Source organism: Sitophilus oryzae, unplaced genomic scaffold (assembly GCF_002938485.1).
Source record: "Sitophilus oryzae breed Bouriz unplaced genomic scaffold, Soryzae_2.0 scaffold_1576_pilon_pilon, whole genome shotgun sequence".
Taxonomy (NCBI): Eukaryota; Metazoa; Arthropoda; class Insecta; order Coleoptera; family Curculionidae; genus Sitophilus; species Sitophilus oryzae.
In genome coordinates this window covers 7,942,601-7,964,477 of record NW_022146254.1, presented here as the reverse complement: position 1 = coordinate 7,964,477, position 21,877 = coordinate 7,942,601, and the positions used below count along the sequence as shown (strand labels likewise).

The 21,877-nt window shown below is 32.7% G+C and overlaps 1 protein-coding gene across 2 annotated transcripts in view; it reads left to right on the top strand.

Moving 5' to 3' along the window:
* Positions 1 to 1,279: 1,279 nt before the first annotated feature.
* LOC115879356 (ankyrin repeat and zinc finger domain-containing protein 1-like) overlaps positions 1,280 to 21,877 on the top strand; it is a 29,960-nt gene continuing 9,362 nt past the window's right edge. Inside the window, exons 1-7 of one of the 2 annotated variants that reach the window (XM_030896136.1) lie at positions 1,280 to 1,330; positions 2,713 to 2,847; positions 10,467 to 10,661; positions 10,713 to 10,855; positions 13,119 to 13,388; positions 17,817 to 18,042; positions 18,102 to 18,243. In XM_030896136.1, coding sequence (XP_030751996.1) covers positions 2,727 to 2,847; positions 10,467 to 10,661; positions 10,713 to 10,855; positions 13,119 to 13,388; positions 17,817 to 18,042; positions 18,102 to 18,243 — 1,097 coding nt within the window. In that variant the 5' untranslated portion in view covers positions 1,280 to 1,330; positions 2,713 to 2,726. Of the gene's footprint in view, positions 1,331 to 1,838; positions 1,976 to 2,712; positions 2,848 to 10,466; positions 10,662 to 10,712; positions 10,856 to 13,118; positions 13,389 to 17,816; positions 18,043 to 18,101; positions 18,244 to 21,877 lie in introns of those variants that run through there. The other variant, XM_030896138.1, reaches the window with a different exon arrangement.

The following is a 21,877-nucleotide window of genomic DNA, read 5'->3' as shown; positions in this document are numbered from 1 at the left end:
TTCACCTACTACTCAACTACAAAATAAACGAATATAATATCTTAAAAACACTACACAGCTACTTATTCTTGTATTCTACACTGAACAAATTATCAAACTTACTAATTTATCAAACAAAAAGAAAAAATAACAAAATTATCCCTTCACCTACTACTTAACTACAAAATAAACTATAAAAACACTACTTAACTATTTTTGGTAGACTACACTAACATGCTACACTAAACACTATAAAATTAAACTTAATAAATTAATCTAATTTTACACTACAACTACAAAGAAAAAAGAAATAAGAACATTTTCTAAAACTAGAAGAAACAGAACTTCCATACGTGCAACCAGGATAATAGGTAAAGGGGGCAAAGAATATAAAATACTTTAAAATGTGCATTCAGAAAGAAAAAATATCTCGAAAATTATCTAAACAAACATTTTTATTTCTTATCAGTGAGAAACATCGGCCTTGTCGGTATTGAAGAATTTGTCGGGTATTTACAATGGTCGAATTGTATAATTGCCGGCTTTTTTAGCATATCTAATAGACAAAAAGTATCTGGTCGATTAGTAACCAATTGGCACACTCCGAAAATTATCGATTTTTATTTTCTCTGTTTCTATTGGTAGCTTCAAAATTCAGAGTAACAAAAAATATTTTTCTGTTGGGAAACCGTTCCTGCCATCTAGTAGTCTTAGTACATAAACGTCTTAGGTTGATCTACTTTAAACATATATATATATATACAAGGCCATGGCACTCTAGATTGAAGTTTAAAATACGATTTTTTTAAGCGAGAATATCAAAAGTTGACATATGATATCTCATTCTGAATAGAAATTCAGAATGTCATTTTCTATCGAATAAAGTGAAAAAAAATATAGAGGGTGCAATTTAAAAATCAAAAGTTTTAGTCATTTCCCGTGACACAGGAAGCGACCAAAAACAATTATTGAATACGTCAATCTATGCTAATTTATGGCATAATATACTAAACATACCAAGTCTCTTCTTTTGTCTGAAAAAATAAAAAGGCTATAGTGGTAGGCCATTTTGGAGACGCACCTGGTATATCTTATTTATGTTTTAAAAAACAAAAACTATTAAAATTAAATAGCAAAATAAAATATTGTGTCTAATATTTGTTTGATATAGATATATTTGTTATTTAAAAATGGTAAATAACATAGAGTTAAAAGTTAGAACTAAAAGATAGCATATTATTTGGAATGCAGTCTACCCAGTATTTACGTTTGCCGTGGATTAGTTCATATTTCTTTATTTACATTTGAATCTGACGGGTGACGTCAATGACGTCATCAGTAAAATCAGAAGGTAAGTCAATATTTTTATATTCTGTTAGAACTCAATTTTTCTCTGGTTTTTAAATTAAATTTACCGTGCGAAAAAGCCAAGAAAGAAAAAATCGCGATGTTTCAAAATCGGTTGAGTGAAAAGTTTGTCAAAAATGGTGTAAATGCAACTCCTAAAAGTAGAAAATATATACCAGAAGAATCGTGGACTAATGAAAGAAGATGGGCTGTTATTGGGCTATTTTTTTCGTTGCTGGTGGTTTTTGGGAAACTCTATTATGGAAACTGTAAGTTTATTTCCGATTTAATGTATTTATTAGAACAGGTACATCAGAAAAGCTTTTAGAGGTTAGAGATTACGCCATCCGTCAAAGATATGGCGAAAAAAGGTAAAGCAAATAGTAATTTAAGTTTTTTGCTTGATATTTTCAGATGAAGCCATCCAGAATATTATCCTAGAGCGAAAACTAGTGTCCTATACTGTTATAACCGAGAATGGACAAGTTATGTTTACAAATTCCTGGAAAACAGCAGTAAGATTTAGCAAATTTTGGCTACCCATTTTATGTGGCTTTTTAACTACGTACTTTACATGGATGTGTGTTTATTTGGATTCAAGTGTACCAGGCGTAAATCCGCCCAGTCCATTATCGCCTCAGAAAATAAGGTTTGTTTTATAAAGACTATTTTCTAAATTACAAATACAAAATTTATGTTGTTTTAGAATTCAGTCGGGTCACACTTTTCATCTTAATTATGTCTTTGCTGTGTTACTCGGCTTACTAGTTACATCTTTTATGTATCTAAAAGGTGTCTCAATACAGTATTAAGTGCAATGGAAATAGTATAGACTTTTAACTCATTTACATAAGCAGCTTTATAATTTATTAAATTGCATCTCATTTTATATTTTTATTATATTATATATTTAAACGAATAGTCAATTTTTGCAATATTTTGGTGGTATATTTTACTTCCAATTCTTTTTGTAACAAAGTTACAATTATGTAGATAATTATTTTGGTAGCTTATAATTTAATCAGACTATTAAAATTGTATACATAATTGCTAGAATTATACTTAAGCATCACTTATTCAATTGATACAAGCATAATTGTAATTTATAGTAGATTATTATAGTTATATATTTTTCAAATAAATATTTATAAACGAACATCCCAGTGAACAACCTTTTTTTAAATGTCCCATTACAGATCATATTCTTGGAACACCTATTTACAAGACAATAATTATAAACATTATTTTAGATTGTGCAATATTGAAGTATTTAATTTATCTTAGCTTAGTCCACAGTTAGTAAGTGTGTGTTTTCCAAGAGAAACACTTGTGATATTCTTATATTCAAAGATAAACTAGGAATTTATACATTCTATTTTGTTGTAGTAAATTAAAGCACCATGTCGAAACGGGAAATCATTAATGAAGTTGTATTTAATGAAACATTTTACCAAGCATTTGATGAAAATGTAAAGCCAGTCCTTTTAGATGGTATATTAGAGAAAGTCACTGATACTAAAGGTATGTACAAAAAATTCAATTGTAATTTACAAAAATACAGGGTGGCGCACCTCGTTCGCCTCGGTTGATTATACGAAAACGGAAAGATGTAGAAACAAAATATTTGATGGGTATATGTGGGGAGGCAATGTGCACAATTTAAAATTATTTTGAAATATACATGGTGTTTCAAAACTAAGATCCATACCAAAGTTATATTTTTTCTTATGGAACACCCGGTATTTTATTTCATTTTTGGATTCTTGGGCCCAAAAAAAAGGCATTAGGGTTAAATATATTTAAAATTTTTGGTTTTTGAGATATTAAAAGACATTTAAATTTGCATGCTGCAATAGAATAGATTATTAACACCCTGTACATTACTTTTCAGAATTAACTCTTGTGCAGAGTTTAAAGGTAGAGAAATAAACTTTACAGAAAAATGTTATTGCTTCCTTAAATTTATACAGGAGTACCAAAATTTGCTGATCTATTTTACTAATTTATTTTACATAAAAACTTCGTTATTTCAAATACAACACCCTGTATTTTTTAAATAAATCGAAGCAGATTCAAATGCTCTTTCAAACTATATTAGGGTTTCCTAATATACTACCTATACTTATCTAGCTCAGATTTTGAATAAAGAGCAATTTTTTCAATAAAATGGCAACCAAGAGGGCTAGTGCCGTCATAGCAAGTTTCTAGTGACAGTAGCTATTTTCAAAATCGAAATTAGTTTATGGACTTATTTAAATTTATACCAGTTTACTTTTATTTAATTTACCTACAATAGTTTAATAAATAATATCGTATGATGGAATAAAAACGGCGTCAGCGATGGCTATGAAATGAAGATCGCTGTCATTTTATATGTAAATTTAAATGGGAAATGTTATCGATTGTCATTTCATAGCCATCGCTGACGCCGTTTTTATTCGATTACGGTATTTATTATTCTATCAAGAAAAACGAAGAAGTAGTTCTTTGATTTATTTTACGATGACTTGTAGATATATGGATTTTCTATAAAAGAGCCAATTACGGCAAATTCATATTCTTCACTTCCAACGACAGGTTTCTGCCTAATAGGTTTTTTATAAACCACACTACCAGCTCGGCGAAATAGGACAAGTAGTTTTTCAAAGGAACGCTTATCAGGAAGATTCCTATTTGGATTTATCTTTGAGCATAAGCCCTTGTGGGCAAGAAGCAATTTTCCTCACAAAATAAAATTACTAGTAACATATATATTTGTTCCGCCAGCAGATTATAAACAAGAATGTCCATAAACTAACGTCGACTTTGAAAATAGTTACTGTCACTAAAAAATTGCCATGGCGACACGAATCATTTTGATTGCAATTTTATTCAAAGAATATACCTAGCTAGAAAAAGAATAGACTCTGCCATACTGAAAAAGGGTCCTACAGAAGTGGCGCCATCTATTGAGTAGGGATTGTTTTAAATGGATCGAAGCGCGGGCTTTTTAAATGAGCGTATTTATTGAATTTTACTCTAAAATATATAATTACATTTGATTATTAAATCTTATTTTTTACACAAATTCAACAAACTAATAACAAGTATCGTTGTGATGTGTAAAAAATAAGATTTAACAGTATAATTTATACAATTATTAAATAGAATTAAAGCCAAACATGTGAAATATTATTTATTATTTAAAGTTTTTATTTATAAGTCAAATATTTTTCGTCATACTATATTGTTATATTATTATAACATAAGCAAAATCAGAATGGAAAAGATACATATAACGTCCGCCGGACGTTATCATAACGGCCGGCGGCCGTTAAGTTTCTAAGGTAATCGTAACGTCTGTCACCTGCAACAATGACTATTTATTGTCAGTTGGACTTTTCAAAAATTGGGAAAATAGACCATAGCGAGATGTCGCGAGAAATTCCGTTGGAAATACAGGAGGAAGCGGCTGCGGCTACTCAAAATTTACTTCCGACTATAACCAGAGAGAGATATCAGCAGGAATATGACAATTTTTGAAGTGGCGGCAGGATAGAAGTATAAACAGCGTAAATGAAGCGGTATTGCTGGCTTATGCTAAAAGAATGTCTGAAATGTATTCTCCTACATCACTGTGGACAAAGATATCCATGCTGAAGCTTGCGTTGAGAGTATATGAAAACATCGACATATCAAGGTAAAAGCCATTATATTCTTCGATATTTAATCATACTCATCTAAATTATATTTGTTCATAGATTTGGTAAACTGTTCATGTTTCTGAGGCGCAAAAACGAAGGTTATTCACCAAAAAAGCCAAAGTTCTGTCGGAGAATGACATAAATAATTTTCTACTGGATGCCGATGATTACACCTGGTTACTCGAAAAAATTGTATTGGTGCTTGGTATTCTTGGAGCTTGTAGGCGCAGCGAGCTTTGGTCACTCACAGTTGATGATTTCGAAGATTCGGAGAAAAATATTCTTGTCTCATTAAGAAATACTAAAATAAGAAAGATAGGAAATTTCTTATTCCAAAACGGGCCTTCCGTTTGATGCCTATGGTTTATACAAAAAATACATCAACCTGCGTCCTCGTAACTTTGACAATCCAAAATTTTTCATTGGTTACAAGAAAGGCAAGTGTGTTAAACAAATCGTCGGTATACATACCATCGGGAGCGTACCGCAGAAAATTGCAAAATTTTTGAACTTGGAGAATCCAGAACGTTATACAGGGCATTCATTTCGTAGATCATCAGCAACCATGCTCGCCGAAAATGGTGGTGATTTACTATCGCTAAAGGAGCTAGGAGGATGGGAGTCTTCAACAGTGGCAGAAACTTACATAGAAAAATCAGTTTTCAAAAGAATGAAAATAACAAATCAACTTTTTCATGATAGCTCCAAAAAATAATGTGTCTTTAGTGGATACAAATATTTGCCATTCTTCAGTAGCATCATCTTCTTCTATAAAATCTGTAAATCCCTGGGAAGGATTACAGATTTCTAAGAACAACAAGTGCACTTTTAATTTCCATGTTCATTATCATGAAAAATGAATTTTAGTATAAGACATTATGTATTTTTTATCCTTACTTGTAAATATTATACTCCTTATTGTTCAATAAAATTTGTTATTAAATAGTAGTGTTTATTGCTCTAAAAAATCTGCAGTATGACGAAAAATCTAGAACGCAACACGGCCGATAACAAATAACGGCCTTGGCTGCTTATGATCCTCGGCTATCGCCTCGGATCACAAACTTCAGCCCGGCCGTTATTTGTTGTTTATCGGCCTTATTACGTTAATAACTATAACGTCGTTTATTATAATAAAACAAGACCAACGTAATACGCCCAAAGTTTTGTAAATGAAGTAAATATAAATAGGTACTTAAATTATGCAAAAATAAAAGACTTACATTATATTTTTAGGGCCACAAACAAAAGGAATTGTCTAATTAAAACACATATAACAAATTATAGTTTGAAAAACATTTTGATAATCATTTATTTGATAATATTATGATTGGCGCTATGACAACGACAATATTTTTTGAGAATTTGACAATAATATGACAATGGCCGTTGGAAACTATGGAAACTACAAAAAAATTCTGATTTAACGCCATCTGGCAATAACTAGTAGCAACTTCTTAACCTAAAAATTAATTGCACTACCACCTAGTGGCTAGGGCTTGAACTACTTTATTTGAGATTTCCGTGGAAACGGTGGAACCGCTGTTGCTATTTCACTTTCCCGCCCCTGATTTTATTTAAAAATCGTTTTTTATGCAAAATCTGAGCTAGATAGGTATAGGAAACTCTAATATACACTTGCGTGCATAGAAATCGGCCCAAGACAAACTTTTGAAGTTAACTATATATTTTTTAGAATATATTTGTCAGATTAAGAAAAAGTATATACTGTTTGAAAGACAGTTTTATATTCTTTGAAAAGAGTTTAGAGATATTAATTTGTATTTCGGTTTCTTTGGATTAAAATTATTAAATTAATGCATGAAACAAATTATCGTTTTTTATTACTAAGATGTATGCCATTATATATTTATTTATTTATTGACAATTAACTAAAATAAATTTTCAATAATGCGTATAACCCCCTTTTGCTCTTACAACATCTCTCATACAGTTTGGCATAGATTAAATCAAGTTTGATATTGTTGCTTGCGGTATGTTAAGCCACTCTTCTTATACAGCAACAAGGAGTTCTGGGATAGAGGTTGGGGCTCTTTGTCTAGCACAAATCCTTCATTTTAGCTCATCCCATAAATGTTCTATCGTGTTTGAGTCTGGACTGCATGCTGACCATTCCATAACCCGAAAACCGACTTCTGAAATGTAATCGTGTACGATTCTTGATGTGTCTGCTCGCGCATTGTCATGCATAAAAGTGAATTCGCTCCCAATCTAGTCGACGTAAGGTACCACATGAACTGCTAAAATCTCCTCAATATACGTAGCACCAGTTAAACCTCCTCTCCCGTACCCACGGTCGTCCCAACGGATAAAAACTGGGTCGGCTCGCGCAGTCATAGAAATTGTACCCCAGATCATGCAGAAACCACCTCCATAAGCAAATCCGCTCCTCAATGCAGCATTCTGCGAATCGTTCACCTGGCCTCTGGAACACTTTTCTTCTTCGGTCGCTACCATAGAGGCATATCCTGGTCTCACCTGAGAATAAAACACATTCCCATTGTTCTAGTGTTCAATTCAGATGTTCCGTGCAAAAGGCAGTCGTGTTTGACGATCAGCTGGGGTAAGTTTTGGACCAATTGCGGGTATTTTGGGGGTCATGTTACTTTCCTTCAATCTTCGTCTTACTGTCCTCTGACTAACAGTCACTCCTCGTGTTTCACGGAGCTGTTGTTGCACCTGAATATCATTTAGATGCCGATTTCTTAATATTTTTGACACAATAAAGCGGTCATCACGATCCGTTGTATATCTCTTTCTACCAGTTCCAGGTCGCCTACGAAAGGATCGAGTCTCCTCTTATCGTTCACACACTCTTCGAACCGCTCCGCGTGTCATATGCAATTGCCGAGCTGCGGCTCTCTGTTTAAGAAGTCCATTTTCGATTAAAGCGATTACTTTGAAACACTAATCAAACAATGAAACACAACAAATCAAACAATAAAAGAACAATGTGCAAATTTTGATTACAAAGTAACAGTAAATTGCAGTATTTGATAAGTTTTTTATTCTTATTGTCACCATATTGTCACCACAACACAAATGCTTTTCATTTGTTTACCCGTTGCTACGCATAAAAACGATAAGTACTTTGGATAAATTTATACTCATATTAAAGCATGTTAAATTGTCTTTGAAACAGCTCATATTTTTTTCTTGGTCTGATAAATAGATTCTAAAAGACACAGTTAAAGTCAAAAGTTTACAGTGGGCCGATTTCTATGCACGCAAGTTTAGTTTGAAAGAGCATTTGAATCTGCTTCGATTTATTGTAAAAAATACAGGATGTTGTGACAACTCAACGTCGTGACACCACATGCGACATGACAGGCGAGGGGAAAAGTGGTAAGGTCAGCTTACGGCTTAGAAAAAATTGTCTAATTTAAGTGAAATTTGGTATGTCGATAGATTGGACCAAAGCCAATTTGACCGTGTACGACACGTGTCACTGTTACAGTTAGTTATGACGTAAGAAACGGCAAAAGTTGATGTCCGATCGCGAACTGTGAGCGACGGTGCACACGGTTCCCACTCTGCAAAGTTGGATACAACGTTTCTTTTACATCTTCTTCAGGGTGGGACTAAGGATTTGATATTGAAGGAAAATGTGGGTCGATTTCTGCATAATTGGGGACGGGCTAGAGGATGACGCTGTCGACGTTTCGAACCGATGCCTCTAAATGGACGAAATCATCATCATTTTTCTTAATTGTGTGTCGATTGGAACCAAACTGGGCACGGGGATAGAGGTACCCGAATGGAGTCCCCAGACAGACAGACGGTCATTTTAATACAAATTTTGTGAAAGTGAATCAAATTATTTATTAATTTTTAGTTTATTACTTTTTCAACATTTCAAACTACACTTTCTCAAACATGTCCTTCAAGTCCTTCAATTTAATAATTAATATTAGTGATGGGTTGTTATTTAACTATATGGTATTTTATAACAATTATTTAGAAATAATATAACGCAACCGTTACTACTTCTAAAAAATAACAGATATAAAATAACGACACGTACAGATCGACAGCTCGTGAAACAAAGTCTGCGCTCTGCACCGCCACGAAATTCTATGCGGCTCGAAGCAATTCCAAAAAACAACTAGTATGGATGGAAAACATGTTATTTCGACAACCATCTATACAGGCGGCGAGATACAGACAACAGATATATAAAAGAAGCAGCTTTTTTGAAACACTTGCGGGCATAACGCCTGGCGGTCAAGATAACAGGAGTGGGAAAGTAACGCTGCTGCATCGGTCGATTGTCGATGGAGGCAACGGGTTGGAGAATAACGTATAGAAAATAAGCAGTCAATTTTGATACGTTGGTTTTTAACCTGTTACGAGCATAACAGGCGGCGGTCGAGATAATCGGAGTAGGAAAGTAACGCTACTGCATCGGTCGATTGTCGATGGAGGTTCGAAACAGGTTGGAGAATAACGCATCAGTTGTTTTAGATACATCGCTTTTCAACCTGTTACAAGCATCACAGGCGGAGGTCGAGATATTATGGCGCTGTATGTTTCAGTACTTAGTTATTAAGTTTCAGTTAGTTAGTTATTTTTATTAATATCTTTAAATATATACTTTAATTATTTTTGCTAAATATTAAAACTCTTCAAAGACAATTTTAGTATATTTACTTGAAGAAATTGTGAACGGTGCTTAGAAATTTAGCGATTAATTTATTTATTATAATAATGAGAAGTACTTAATAAAAAATGGAAATAACAATTTAATTAATTATTTAGTAGTATATATATTTTTCCAAAGAAATGCTTTAGAAAAAAAGTTTTGAGTTTTTCTAAATTTTCCTAGTCTTAAATTATTACAATACAGTAGTTGCAAAGCAATAGTTTTGTATTTTCACCACTGTCTAAGACTATTACTGTTATAGATGGTGATAAGAATAAAAACTATGTTAAGAAAAGACTGTTTAAAACGTAGCAAACACATTGAGTATAATATTAATTTTAAATAATGTATATTCGTTGGTTTTGCTGCGATTTAAAGCTCTTCAAAAAACAAATTTACTATTCAGAGATACTGATACAACAAACGGTAGATACTAAAAATACACTAAATAAAGATATTACTTTTCAACTACTAAAACAAGTAAAGGCTAAATTATACATACTTCAAATTATTTGGAATCGCACCAAGAAAAATTAATCTCTTGAAATACTATAATTAGATATTACCCTTGTTTATACAGTATGTCCCCGGATTGTCTTTATAAGAGGAAATAAAGAAACCTGTTATTTTTAAGCTGTTATTTTAAGCTACTTTTTATAAATAACTATAACAGTTTCAACTGTTATCTAAATATAACAGTTTTGCCCACCACTAATTAATATGTTAGTAAGAAGTTTCACCTCAAATATGCATACATAGTGCACTCACAATATTTTTTTAATTTTAAATTTTAGATGATTTGGAAAAGAAACAAACAAACTGGAGCAGTAAGAATAATTTGTCTTGTTCTTATTGTCAAACAGATTTTTCAAATGTGCAACAACAAAGAGAACACTATCGATTAGATTGGCATAGGTATAATCTAAAGCAATCAATTCAGTCAAGAGCTCCAGTTTCTGAAGAAGAATTTTTGAATAAAACAGAAAACGGTGAGTAGACTTTACTATAATTTTAAACAGAACTTTAAAGGAATTTTTTAGATGATGTGTCAAGTATATCTGGATCAGACACTGAAGAAGAGGACAGTTTAGATACGTATGCTACTGCTCAAGGAAAAATATTCTTGCAAAATAAAAAGGGACAGGTTTTTTCACTTTATCGAGGACTGTTTCTTGATAAAAAGGTGTTTACTTTTTTTTATCTAATCAGGTTTAGTCAAATTATATTTTTTGTGGAAAGTTTTGGGGTAGTTCTGATTTATTCTGTTCTTTATGTTTTTTGGGGCGCTGAATCCTTAAGGTACATTTAGGCTGAGAGCGTCGAGCGTCGCGTCGCGTTTGCGACGCGTCCGCCCCATTGAACTCGAACCCCGACGCTCATCGGACGCTAGCGCAACGCCAAACGCGACGCTGTCTACCTGAACGGTCTAATTTAAGTTAAGTCAATTGATTCCATTTCGACACGCGGACGCGACGCAAACGCGACGCGACGCTCGACGCTCTCAACCTGAATGTACCTTTATAGAAAATTATATTTACTTTAATTTTGAATAGAGTTAATGTTAATTTAATTATTAATATAATAATTATTTTTAATATTTACGAATTGGGCACCCCCAAAAACATAATAAACAGAGAAATCAGAACTACCCCAAAATTTTCCTACAAAAGGCTTTTTTGAGTACAATATGACTCAGGGTGCACAAAGTCATGATTTAAAAAAAAATCATTTTGTTATATTTTAATCAGATTTTTTTTTATTTTAACCGGATTTTTTTAATTTTAATCAATTTTCTATTTAAAGTCCTATCCTAAATGTAATCTTTGTAACTCTGCCCGATATTGACAATATTAACATTACTACGACGCGTGTCGTTTTTCCACATGGGTCACCGATATATTTTATTCTGTAAACTTTGCCGATACCCCTATTTTCACAAAAAGATGGTGTAAAATCGTAATTTTTGGGGCTTACTCAACCGGGTCTCACAATGCAAATTCACCTCAAATATCCATTTAGTTGGTCATTGGCAAGCACTCTCTCATTGTTCATGAAAATAACAAAACAAACATTTACTGATCTGGATAAAATTGATAGTTAAATAGTAAGACTCACCCGGGGGTACTCCGCCCCCTAGCCATTGACATCACTGACATTCTATTCAATATATCCCATTCCATATCTTCCATCTAATTCAAATAATAGAGAACAACGGCATAAGCGCTTTTAGACGCTCAGCGTATATGACGTTCAATTTTCGCTGAGCGCGCATACGGTCGATTTCAGTATTCTCGTCTGACGCGCTTAGCGTCTTTACTGATAAAAATAAAGCGCTTTGAAAACGGTTGCCTTAAAGGATCGTTTACGCTTGTCGAACCGTCAGTGAAAATCGAAAAAATTGTGATTTTTGCGTTATCTTGCTCTTTAGTGAAAATTACTACTTCTTCTATAAATTCCTCAATAATTGATAATTTACGACTTGCCGCAGCTATAAATATTGTTCAAAACATCGAAAATGCTGAGAAGCAAACTTCAACACTTCCCTCGTATAATAAGAATAATGACATATCCATAGAAAATAGAGCTTGACATAACTCAACAATAGGTTATGAAATTCACGTAACAATGACATTTTTCATTGTTACATCCATCAGTTATCAACTTTTGACTATTACCTACATTAGACATTGTGATGTTGCCAATATGTGCTCAACGCGTATCCAGAACACGATTCGCATGGCAACGAGAATACCAAAATCGACTGCCTTGCGTTTCGCTGATCGAATACTTGCGCTCACCGCTTTGAAAGCGTAACGTTTTTATGTCAAAGTTACAGAAAATGACGGCCCAGGCGTTTCAAAAAGGTGTAAAACAGCCTTGACTCTAGTATGACTCTAGTTTATCTTTTGACATTGATTAGTCCTCGGGAATATAAATATAGCCTGATATCAGAAGAAACTATATAGTTCTGCACTAGAACTTTGCGAATGAAATGTATTCAAATACCGGATTTCTGGCACTTGACAGTTCCAAAATAAATCTCTTTTATTTGGAAGTGTAATGGATTTACACGAAGTAACTTCAAAAATCGGTCCAACATTTTAATAAATGAATAGATATTGGGGATATGTGTTATGTGCTATAATCTTTTACAATTATTTTTCGATCTATTAAAGTATTTAAACGTTACAACAGCAAGTATAACTTTGTGCTTATTTGATGAATAGATATAGGGTATATTTAATATAGGAATACTTTTTTATAGCTTTATAGGAAAAGTTTTTATAATTTTTACAGTTATCTTTCAATTCATGATAAATTTTTAAACAAGTTGAATATTTTGATTTAAATCCATGATTAAAATAAAAAAATCCATTGATTTAAATCATTGCACCCTGATATGACTAGATTATTTCTTAAGAAGGCATTATAGAATAATCTTTTAGGGGGAACTTAGCAATGTAGATTTTTATAAACAGTATATCCAGAACTGCGCTGATAATAAGAAGTGGGCAGTGTTAATGTTAGGAGGAGGTCATTTCGCTGGGGCTATATTCGATTATTTGACTCCGGTGGTTCATAAGACTTTTCATTGTTACACTGTCCGGGCTGGACAGGGAGGATCGCAGTCGTCCAGAGATAGTAAATCGGGTGGTTCCCATCCAAAGAGCGCGGGAGCTTCTTTGAGAAGATATAATGAGCAAGCATTAGTAGATGTAAGTCTCTCTAGTTTAGATTGTCCAAAATACAGGGTCCGGCAATAGTACGTCGGACATCTGTAGCTCCTAGAATAAAAAACTTGGGAGTTTTGTTTAAGTGTAAACCTAAAGTATGTACGAGGATGTATTTCAGGAAAATATTTTAACTTCTATAGGGTGGCTCAAAAAAGTGGACTTCTCCTAGGAGATGCAAGACATTGTCGTTGGTGGGGAAGCTCTTGGTCAGGTGCTGGGGGGAATCCCCCCTAGCACTTGGCTTGGTCTAAGAAGCATCTCACTCATCGTCTTGTCCCTGACTGTAGTGTCGTGGCCAGGGAATTGCACCAAGACATATAACGATACCGGGCGGGGCTACGGACAGCCTCAACCTTGGGGCACCGGGGGCCATTGTATTTACCCCTTACTTCTACATGCGGGGCTCTGTAGAAGTGGACCGACTGTCCCTAGCGACTCATGGGAACACTATGAGATCTGGTAATAATAGTAATAAAAACATCACCGGTGAAGCTGTGGGGAAACCCCCTAGCAACACTGGGAACAGTAACAATGAGAGGTGGCTGACACTTGCGTGAGACCATCCTCCGCAAGTGGCATACAAGTTACCACCTCCTGGGTCGGGAGCCTACCTCCTACCTCTAAACCCAACAGGCGACACAAGCTACCGTTTCGTCTACCCGGCCTGGGTCGTAGCTCCTCGACTGTGAATGACACGGGTCTCCGTAGGAAGTCCTGGGACTGTATGATGAGTTATAACTCAAGAAAGGGGGACACAATAGATCTCTAAGGTCGCAGAGATTAACCCCCTCCCACTTATTCTAAATTCTAAAAGTGTGAGTGGATCGGGATGAGTTTTTTTTAAATGGAACACCCTGTATATTATTGCATTTTTGGCTTCCTTTCAGATCACTTTACATAATCCTAAGATAAGAGTCTCTTTTATAAAAAATAAAAATATTTTGATAGTTGCAGAGATAAAAGCTTTTTTCGTTTTCCTGTTATTACCGATTTTGAACCGTCCTAGAATTGTGATGCGTATGCGCAGAAGGAAATATGAAGACATTATTTCATTTGCGCATGCGCTGGAGAGTTCTAGGACCATTCCGAATCGATAATAACAGGAAAACGAACCGAGCTATTAATAAATAAATAAAAATTATAAGTTTTTCAGCCTCTCTTAAAAAAATTATTAATAATTCAAGAACTGTCTTCAAAAAAAAATCAAAAGTATATTAGATATTTACTTTAGATGGTCTGTACTTACTTTGCTATAATTATGGAAATCGTAAATCGTACAGAATGTTCAAAATTCTACGCTAAACTTTCTAAAATATAAAATAATTTTTCTTCGTTTTTTTAAATGGAATACCCTGTAGATTATTTTTTCAATAGATGGAGAATTAAAAATTAAGATTTTTTTTATTTAGAGTATTTCAAAATTTTTAACGGTTTCGCAAATATTCGCGGTTTTATATTTCATATGGCATTTTCCACAGTAAATTTTTATCAAAGCCACCCAATAATTTTTCTCTCGTATTTTACCATTGAATGCGCCATATGAAATAATACTGCGTGTATCTGCAAAACTATTAAGAATTTTGAAATACTTTAAATACAAAAAATGTTCATTTTTTAACTCTCCATATAATAAAAAAATAATATAAAGGGTGTTCTATTTAAAAAAAAACAAAGAAAAAATATTTTATATTTTAGAAAGTTTGGCGTAGAATATTGAACATCCTGTATGATTTACGATTACCATATTTATAGCAAAGTAAGAACAGACTATCTAAAATGAATACCTAATATAGTTTTGATTTCAGAACAGTTCTTGTATTTTTAATAATTTTTTTAAGAAGGGTTGAAAAATATAATATTTTTGATTTATTTTTTAATATCTCTGAAACTATCGAAATATATTTACTCATATCTTAGGATTATGTAAAGTGATCAGAAAGGAAGCCAAAAATGCAATAATATCCAGGGTGTTCCATTTAAAAAAAATCATCCATATAATAGAGCCACCCTATAGAAGTTAAAATATTTTCCTGAAATACATCCTGATGCATACTTTAGGTTTGCACTTAAACAAAACGTCCAAATTTTTTATTCTGGGAGCTACAGATGCCCGACGCACTATTGCCGGACCCTGTATTAAAGGTTATCCATGTCATTCAACACTAATAATATAAATAAATTGATTTAAAAAAAGAAGAGTTTTTTTGTTTAATTGTTATAGTATCTATTAAAGCTACAATTTAAAATTATTTTTAACAGCTAGAGAGAGTCCAAATAAATAAAAAAGAGTGCCAAATAAATAAGAAATATTGAAAAACCCTTAATTTTATTTATTTAAATGGAACATTCTGTATATTAGTACATGTTTAGTTAAACGAAATAGTGATAAATTTAGTTATGGCTTTCCTCACAAAAATGTAATTCTTTTGAACAGTTTCAATGTTTTTCTCTATGTGTATTTATGTATTTATAGGTAAATATACAATGCATTTTTCTTATTGATTAAATGTTGTATTTTAAAATAATGACATTAACTTCAGTAGGGTATCTAAAATCCCGTTCTCAAAACTTCGTATTGTCGCCAATGACACGTCAAATGAACCAACAAGATTTGTACAAAATTCAAACAGCTGTCAATTTTAAATTTAGTACAAGTCTTATTGGTTCTTTGAAGTGTCAATCAGTGTCGCTGGCGACACTACGTAGAACTTCGAGAATGCGATTCTCATTAGTCGCTTCTGAAGTCATGTAAGCAGAGATAAGCCTGCGTGTTTTTAATATTTTTCGACAATCGAAATATCGAGATATTCGACATCACTGATACCGGGTGCGTCTCAAAATTGGCTCACCTCTATAACTTTTTTATTTTTTCAAATAAATAAACCAGATTAGGCTTGTTAGCATAATGATATAAATTAGGATTGATTGAGTATTGTTTTTGGTCACTTCCTGTTTTACCGGAAGTGATTACAACTTTTGATTTTTAAATGGCACCATTCGATAGAAAATGACTCTGAATAGAATGACATATCATATGTCAACTTTTGATATTTTCGCATATGGTTTATTTGAAATACCAAGAGTGTGGCACCAAATTATTACAGTGGGGGGTTGGAATCTTTTGTGTTACAACAGCAAAACACTAAATTACCATATTATTCGTAAAAAAATATTTTTTTTTCAAATATGCTAACGAGCCACCCTTGTTCCATTAGAAAAAATGAGATATGATTAAAAATACGATTTGGGCATCGTTTAGCCATAGATAAAAGATACAAGTTTAGATTGGAAAGTGCCCATAAAGACAATGTAAATACTATTTGGCGCTATTCTGACAACGGTCGCGACCCAAAGCTTTTGATAATTTCGGATCAGTTCGGCTTTTTCCGGAATTTTCTCGCCAAATATTGTTTATTCAAATTTATTACTAATTTCTTTCAATTTTATAAATAAAATACAGTGTGTTGCATACAAGAAACTTTATTTTATATAAGGACATGTATGAAATACCTATGAAACATTGGAAACCGACGTTATGCCACTGCCCATGATAGTTTTTGCAGTTCACAACACAGCCTTTTAAGTTTTTAATGCCACTTTTTCACAATTATCACGGGTTTGAGTAAATAGAATTGAAATTAAACGCACAAGATAGCAATAATTTCCTTGAAAATGGACGCTTTAAACACTTTTCGGTATTTTTTCAATGAGGGTGGTTTAAATTTTGAAAGATTTTATAATTTTTGAAGATTCTGACTTTGACAAGAGAAAATTCTGTTATTGTTTGCGGTTGTTCTTAGCAACGGCTATAGCAGCGCCAGATCGCGTACAATGGTCGCGACCCAAATCAAATATACATATATTTTGACGGGCTTTTCTATCTAAATTTATTTCCTTTATCTATGCTTTTAGCCGGCCAGGACAAGACACGAAAAACATTAGACGATCAAATCTATTTTTCCAAAGCTAAATGAAGCTAAATAAATGTCAGAATTTGATATATGATACATATGTCCATATATATATATATATATATATATATATATATATATATATATATATATATATATATATATATAAAACAATTAATAAGTCAATCAATCCTAATTTATGTCATACATATACTAACATACCAAATCTCGTTTTTTTATCTGAAAAAATAAAAAAGTTATAGGGGGTGAGACACTTTCGAGATATATATTGTAGGTACAGAGAACAGTAATTTACACACAAAAAATACTTTATGATTACCTCTAACTGTTACATTTTAAGAGAATCAATCAATTATATATTTTGTGTGGAATGACTTGAATACTCTGTATATATTTTATTTATATTTATTTCGATTAACATCAATCTTTTGGCTTTGTCTTGTCTCAGCAAAGAGATTGAGTTTTACCTATATCTTAGCATGTTCGAAGTATAATGGAACTATGGACTGAAGAAATAAAGAACTGCAGTCTTATATTCTATAGAGCTTCGGGCCCTTACAATCGGTCAGTTCTCTTTGGAGGAAAAGATCCAATACTGGATCGAAATGATCCTAGGCTTAGAACTATACCATTTTCAACAGGAAGGGCCACATTTAAGGAAGTTAAAAGGGTGCATCTGGAACTGGTCTCAGGCGTTATATATGGTAATGAGTAATGAAGCATTTTTTCTCATTGACATGCATTAAATTTTTTATTCTTGTAGAAACACTGGATGAAGCAGCTTCTTTATTTGCTAAACAAAGATCGCCAGAGAAGGAAACCAAACGAAATAAGGTTCGCTCAAGTTGTATAAATCGCGCAAAATCGCGAGAAATAATCCAGAGGCCCTTACCAGGAGATACAGGGTAAAATATTTGAAACTTCTATATTTTTTTGTTTACACAGTGTGCGTAAAAATGCCAGCTTCATATGAGTTTTTTTTTATTAAAGCAAACAGATAAACATAAGTGACATAGTTAATTTTTGCTCGCATAAAAAGAAGTTTGTTAGGTGTTCACATTTTCATTAAAATTTTGTGTTTATTTCATTTCCTGTTACTCAGTGATTTTATTACTAATCATTGTTAATCAGTAAACTTACAAAACATAATTATTGCAGGTATAATAGTTGCCACATTATTAGGTTCTGAAGAGTTTTCTGACTCTCCTGTAAAATTAGTAAAATGGCGCTTATCATGTTTTTCCCCTGAATATTTTTTGTAATTTCATTTATAGTTTTTAGTGTAGAAAAAACGATAGTTTTGCTGTGAAACTGTGATCCCGTCAGTTCTCTAAACGGTTTTAATTCAGTTCAAGTAATTTTTTTATTTTCAAGTAGATTTTTCATCTACATACTGTGTTTAAACTTAACACGTTTTGTCTGAACAGTTAAGGCGTAGGGTAAAACGTTATGTGTAGACGGTACTTAAGAATTAAATAGAATAAAGGACTGCAGTTAAAATATTTCTGAAAATAGTTGTTGTTACATTAAGTAATATTTCGATTTTGCATATACGAGCCCTAACAACTAAATGTTCGGACAAACAAAAATTTATTAAAAATTTTTATTTTCATTAACTGAATTATTTACATTTAAGAAGTACATTAAAAATATATTAAAATCTAACATTTCTAATGAGTATTTAACTAGTTTAGTTTCTATAAACATTAAATTAAACTGTAGGCCAATAAATAAACAAAAAGATTGCACAATATCGTGACAACTAAATGTTCGGACACTTTAAAAAATAACTGTTCTAATATGGCGTTACATCGGCACGAACTTTTGCAACCACTGCAAGCCTGTTTGGCATTATTTTTATTAATGATTGACATGCGGCAGAGTAAAAATTTTGCCATAGTTTACTTAATATCATCGTCAAATGGGCAACGGTTTCTTGGGGATTGTAGCACAATTTTTGTTTTGTTTTATGCCACATGTCGATAACATTAAGGTCTCGACTGTGCGAAGGCTATGAGGGGACCTTGATGATCATGTCCCTAAACCATTTTTTAGTAGTTTCAGCTGTAGGGCATGCCCCGCCATCCTGTTGAAATATAAAATTATTGTCCTGGTCTTTGCCAGAACAATTGGTTACAAGGACCTTTGTCCTTCCCACTTGACACAAGAATATGTTTCAAAATTTTTTGATTTTTTGACGCATCAATTATGCCTTCTACCACCTCATACTTTTCTGAGCCTATTTTGGACATACTCCTTCAAATCATAATGCTTTTAGGAAATTTCACTGTCTTTTGGAGGCAATCTTCTCCACTCTAGCGGTGTTAATTATATCGATATTAAGGTGGCTCATGTGCACATGTAATTCGTGCACTTGCCATTTGCGATTGGAAAGTCCGGTTCTACAGCGTGATCCGCCTTCCGGTTCCTTGCCGCCATTGCCTTCTGTCCATCCAGTCATCGGCGTTTTCTTTTTCCAGTTGGGATCCATTTCATTATGGAAGGTATGAGGTGGTAGAAAGGCACAACTAATGTGTCAAAATATCAAGAACTTTTGAAAAACAGTTTTGTACCAAGTGTGAGAGACCTTTACCAGGATATGAATTTTATATTTCAACAGGATGGCGGAGCATGCGATATGGCTAAAACCAAGGATACTAAAGAGATAAGGCTTTGAATAAGAAGACTAAGGAAGGAGCATAATGCTATCCATGTATTCATGCATGGTGGGCGGAAAAAGCACTCTAGGGTGGGGATCCTTGACAGTTCTGTTTGACGATTCATTTGACACATTTGAATTTGATTTGAAATTTTGTGGATTTGTCACTCTTTACGGGGCTTATTTTATGTTATTTATTATTTATTCTACTACTGATAGTTGTATAAAGGTAGTAAATCTAGATGGAAATTGTGGCAGAACTTAAATTAACAGTGACACTATCGCGATTTATCGAAAAAGACTCTAAAATAGTTGGTTGTGTAGCGTGCGGTAGATCTCGGCAAAAATTGAGGGAAATAATGGAACAACTTTTCCTAGTAAGTGACTATATAATATACATACGTGTAGTAAACCGATCATTTATGAAATTCACTTAAATTAACTAAATTATATATTTTTCTTACATTTTAGCTTTTATTTATTACTTGTCAAAGAATTTAGATACGTTAATTTGACTTACCTGCTTCAGTAGCGTATCGGATGTTTGTGTTAATAAATACTTATTATAACTTATCTATTTTATTAGAATTATATATTTTTATAACAATTTTAATAACTACCAACATTTATTCACAACGTAAAATAAAACAACAAATTATTGAGTCTACCCCACGTCTACCCTACATCATAGTTTTACATTTTTTAAATAAAATTAGAACGACATTGATAAACCGGAATTTAAGTCGGCCATATTTGAGGCCCATCGCGGTGTACCTAAGATTTTTGATATGCTCCTTCCTTAGTCTTCTTATTGAAAGAGATAAGGATAGTTCGATTCCTATCTTCCTGCACTGTCAGTTTTTTTACGTCATCTACTGACCGAGTTGAAGTTGGCGCTAAAGATTTTAGACAGTGACAGTTATTTTTGCATTTGACGGACGAGCGCACAGTGCGTTGGAAGATAAATTTAGCGGGACAAAAGCGTTTGGTTAGAAATAAGCCAAAAAATGTGTACTGATAAGAATAAATAGTAGACATTCCAATTGATACAAAAATGTATGAATATTCGTTGTATTTCGATACATTTTTATCAACCAAACTTGGTCGTTTTCTGCTCAGCAAGGCAGAGATTATACGAAAACAAAATATTTACAAGTGCTTATACATTTTATTAGAAAGCCAAATTATGTTGAAGATTGCCAAAGATATGTACTTTTCTACTGTACGTATATTATTTGTTATAATCCTTCGTGCCTTTGTTCTGCAGATATCAAACTTTCACTTTTTTTTCAAATATCGATATATTGAATGATATAGATCTTTTGAGTTACCAGTAGTTACCAACACAGGTAGTTACAGTCACAGGGAGTTCAAGCTTAACAGGTGAATGCACAAAAAGATTAATTTCAATCGGATAGTATAAAAACAAAACAACTCCATCAAAAGGCATTGAGTTTAAAAAATTTTCTTAGATACTTACTATATATGAATTTACAATTACCGAGTGTTAAAATTAAAATTAAAATATCTATCTTATTTATTATTTTCAAAATAAAATATATATTTTTTTTAAATAAATTATAGAGGGTGTCACAAGATTACAAATTAATTAAAAAAAAACTGCTAAAGAGTTTTTTGATATCATAATTTTATGTATTTGGCAATAGTTTACAATACGATTTTTGTGTGTCATGTACGAATAATATCATACTTTTATTATCTTGTATTTATTTGTTAATAAATTAAGTTGTTAATAAATAAATAAATTTAACCATATAGTTGCTATATATTAGACCATTTGCTACGTTCTTAGATTTTAAGTCCCAAACATTGCTCTTGAGATTTTGTCCCGCTAGAATAACCATCCGCCGCACTGTGGA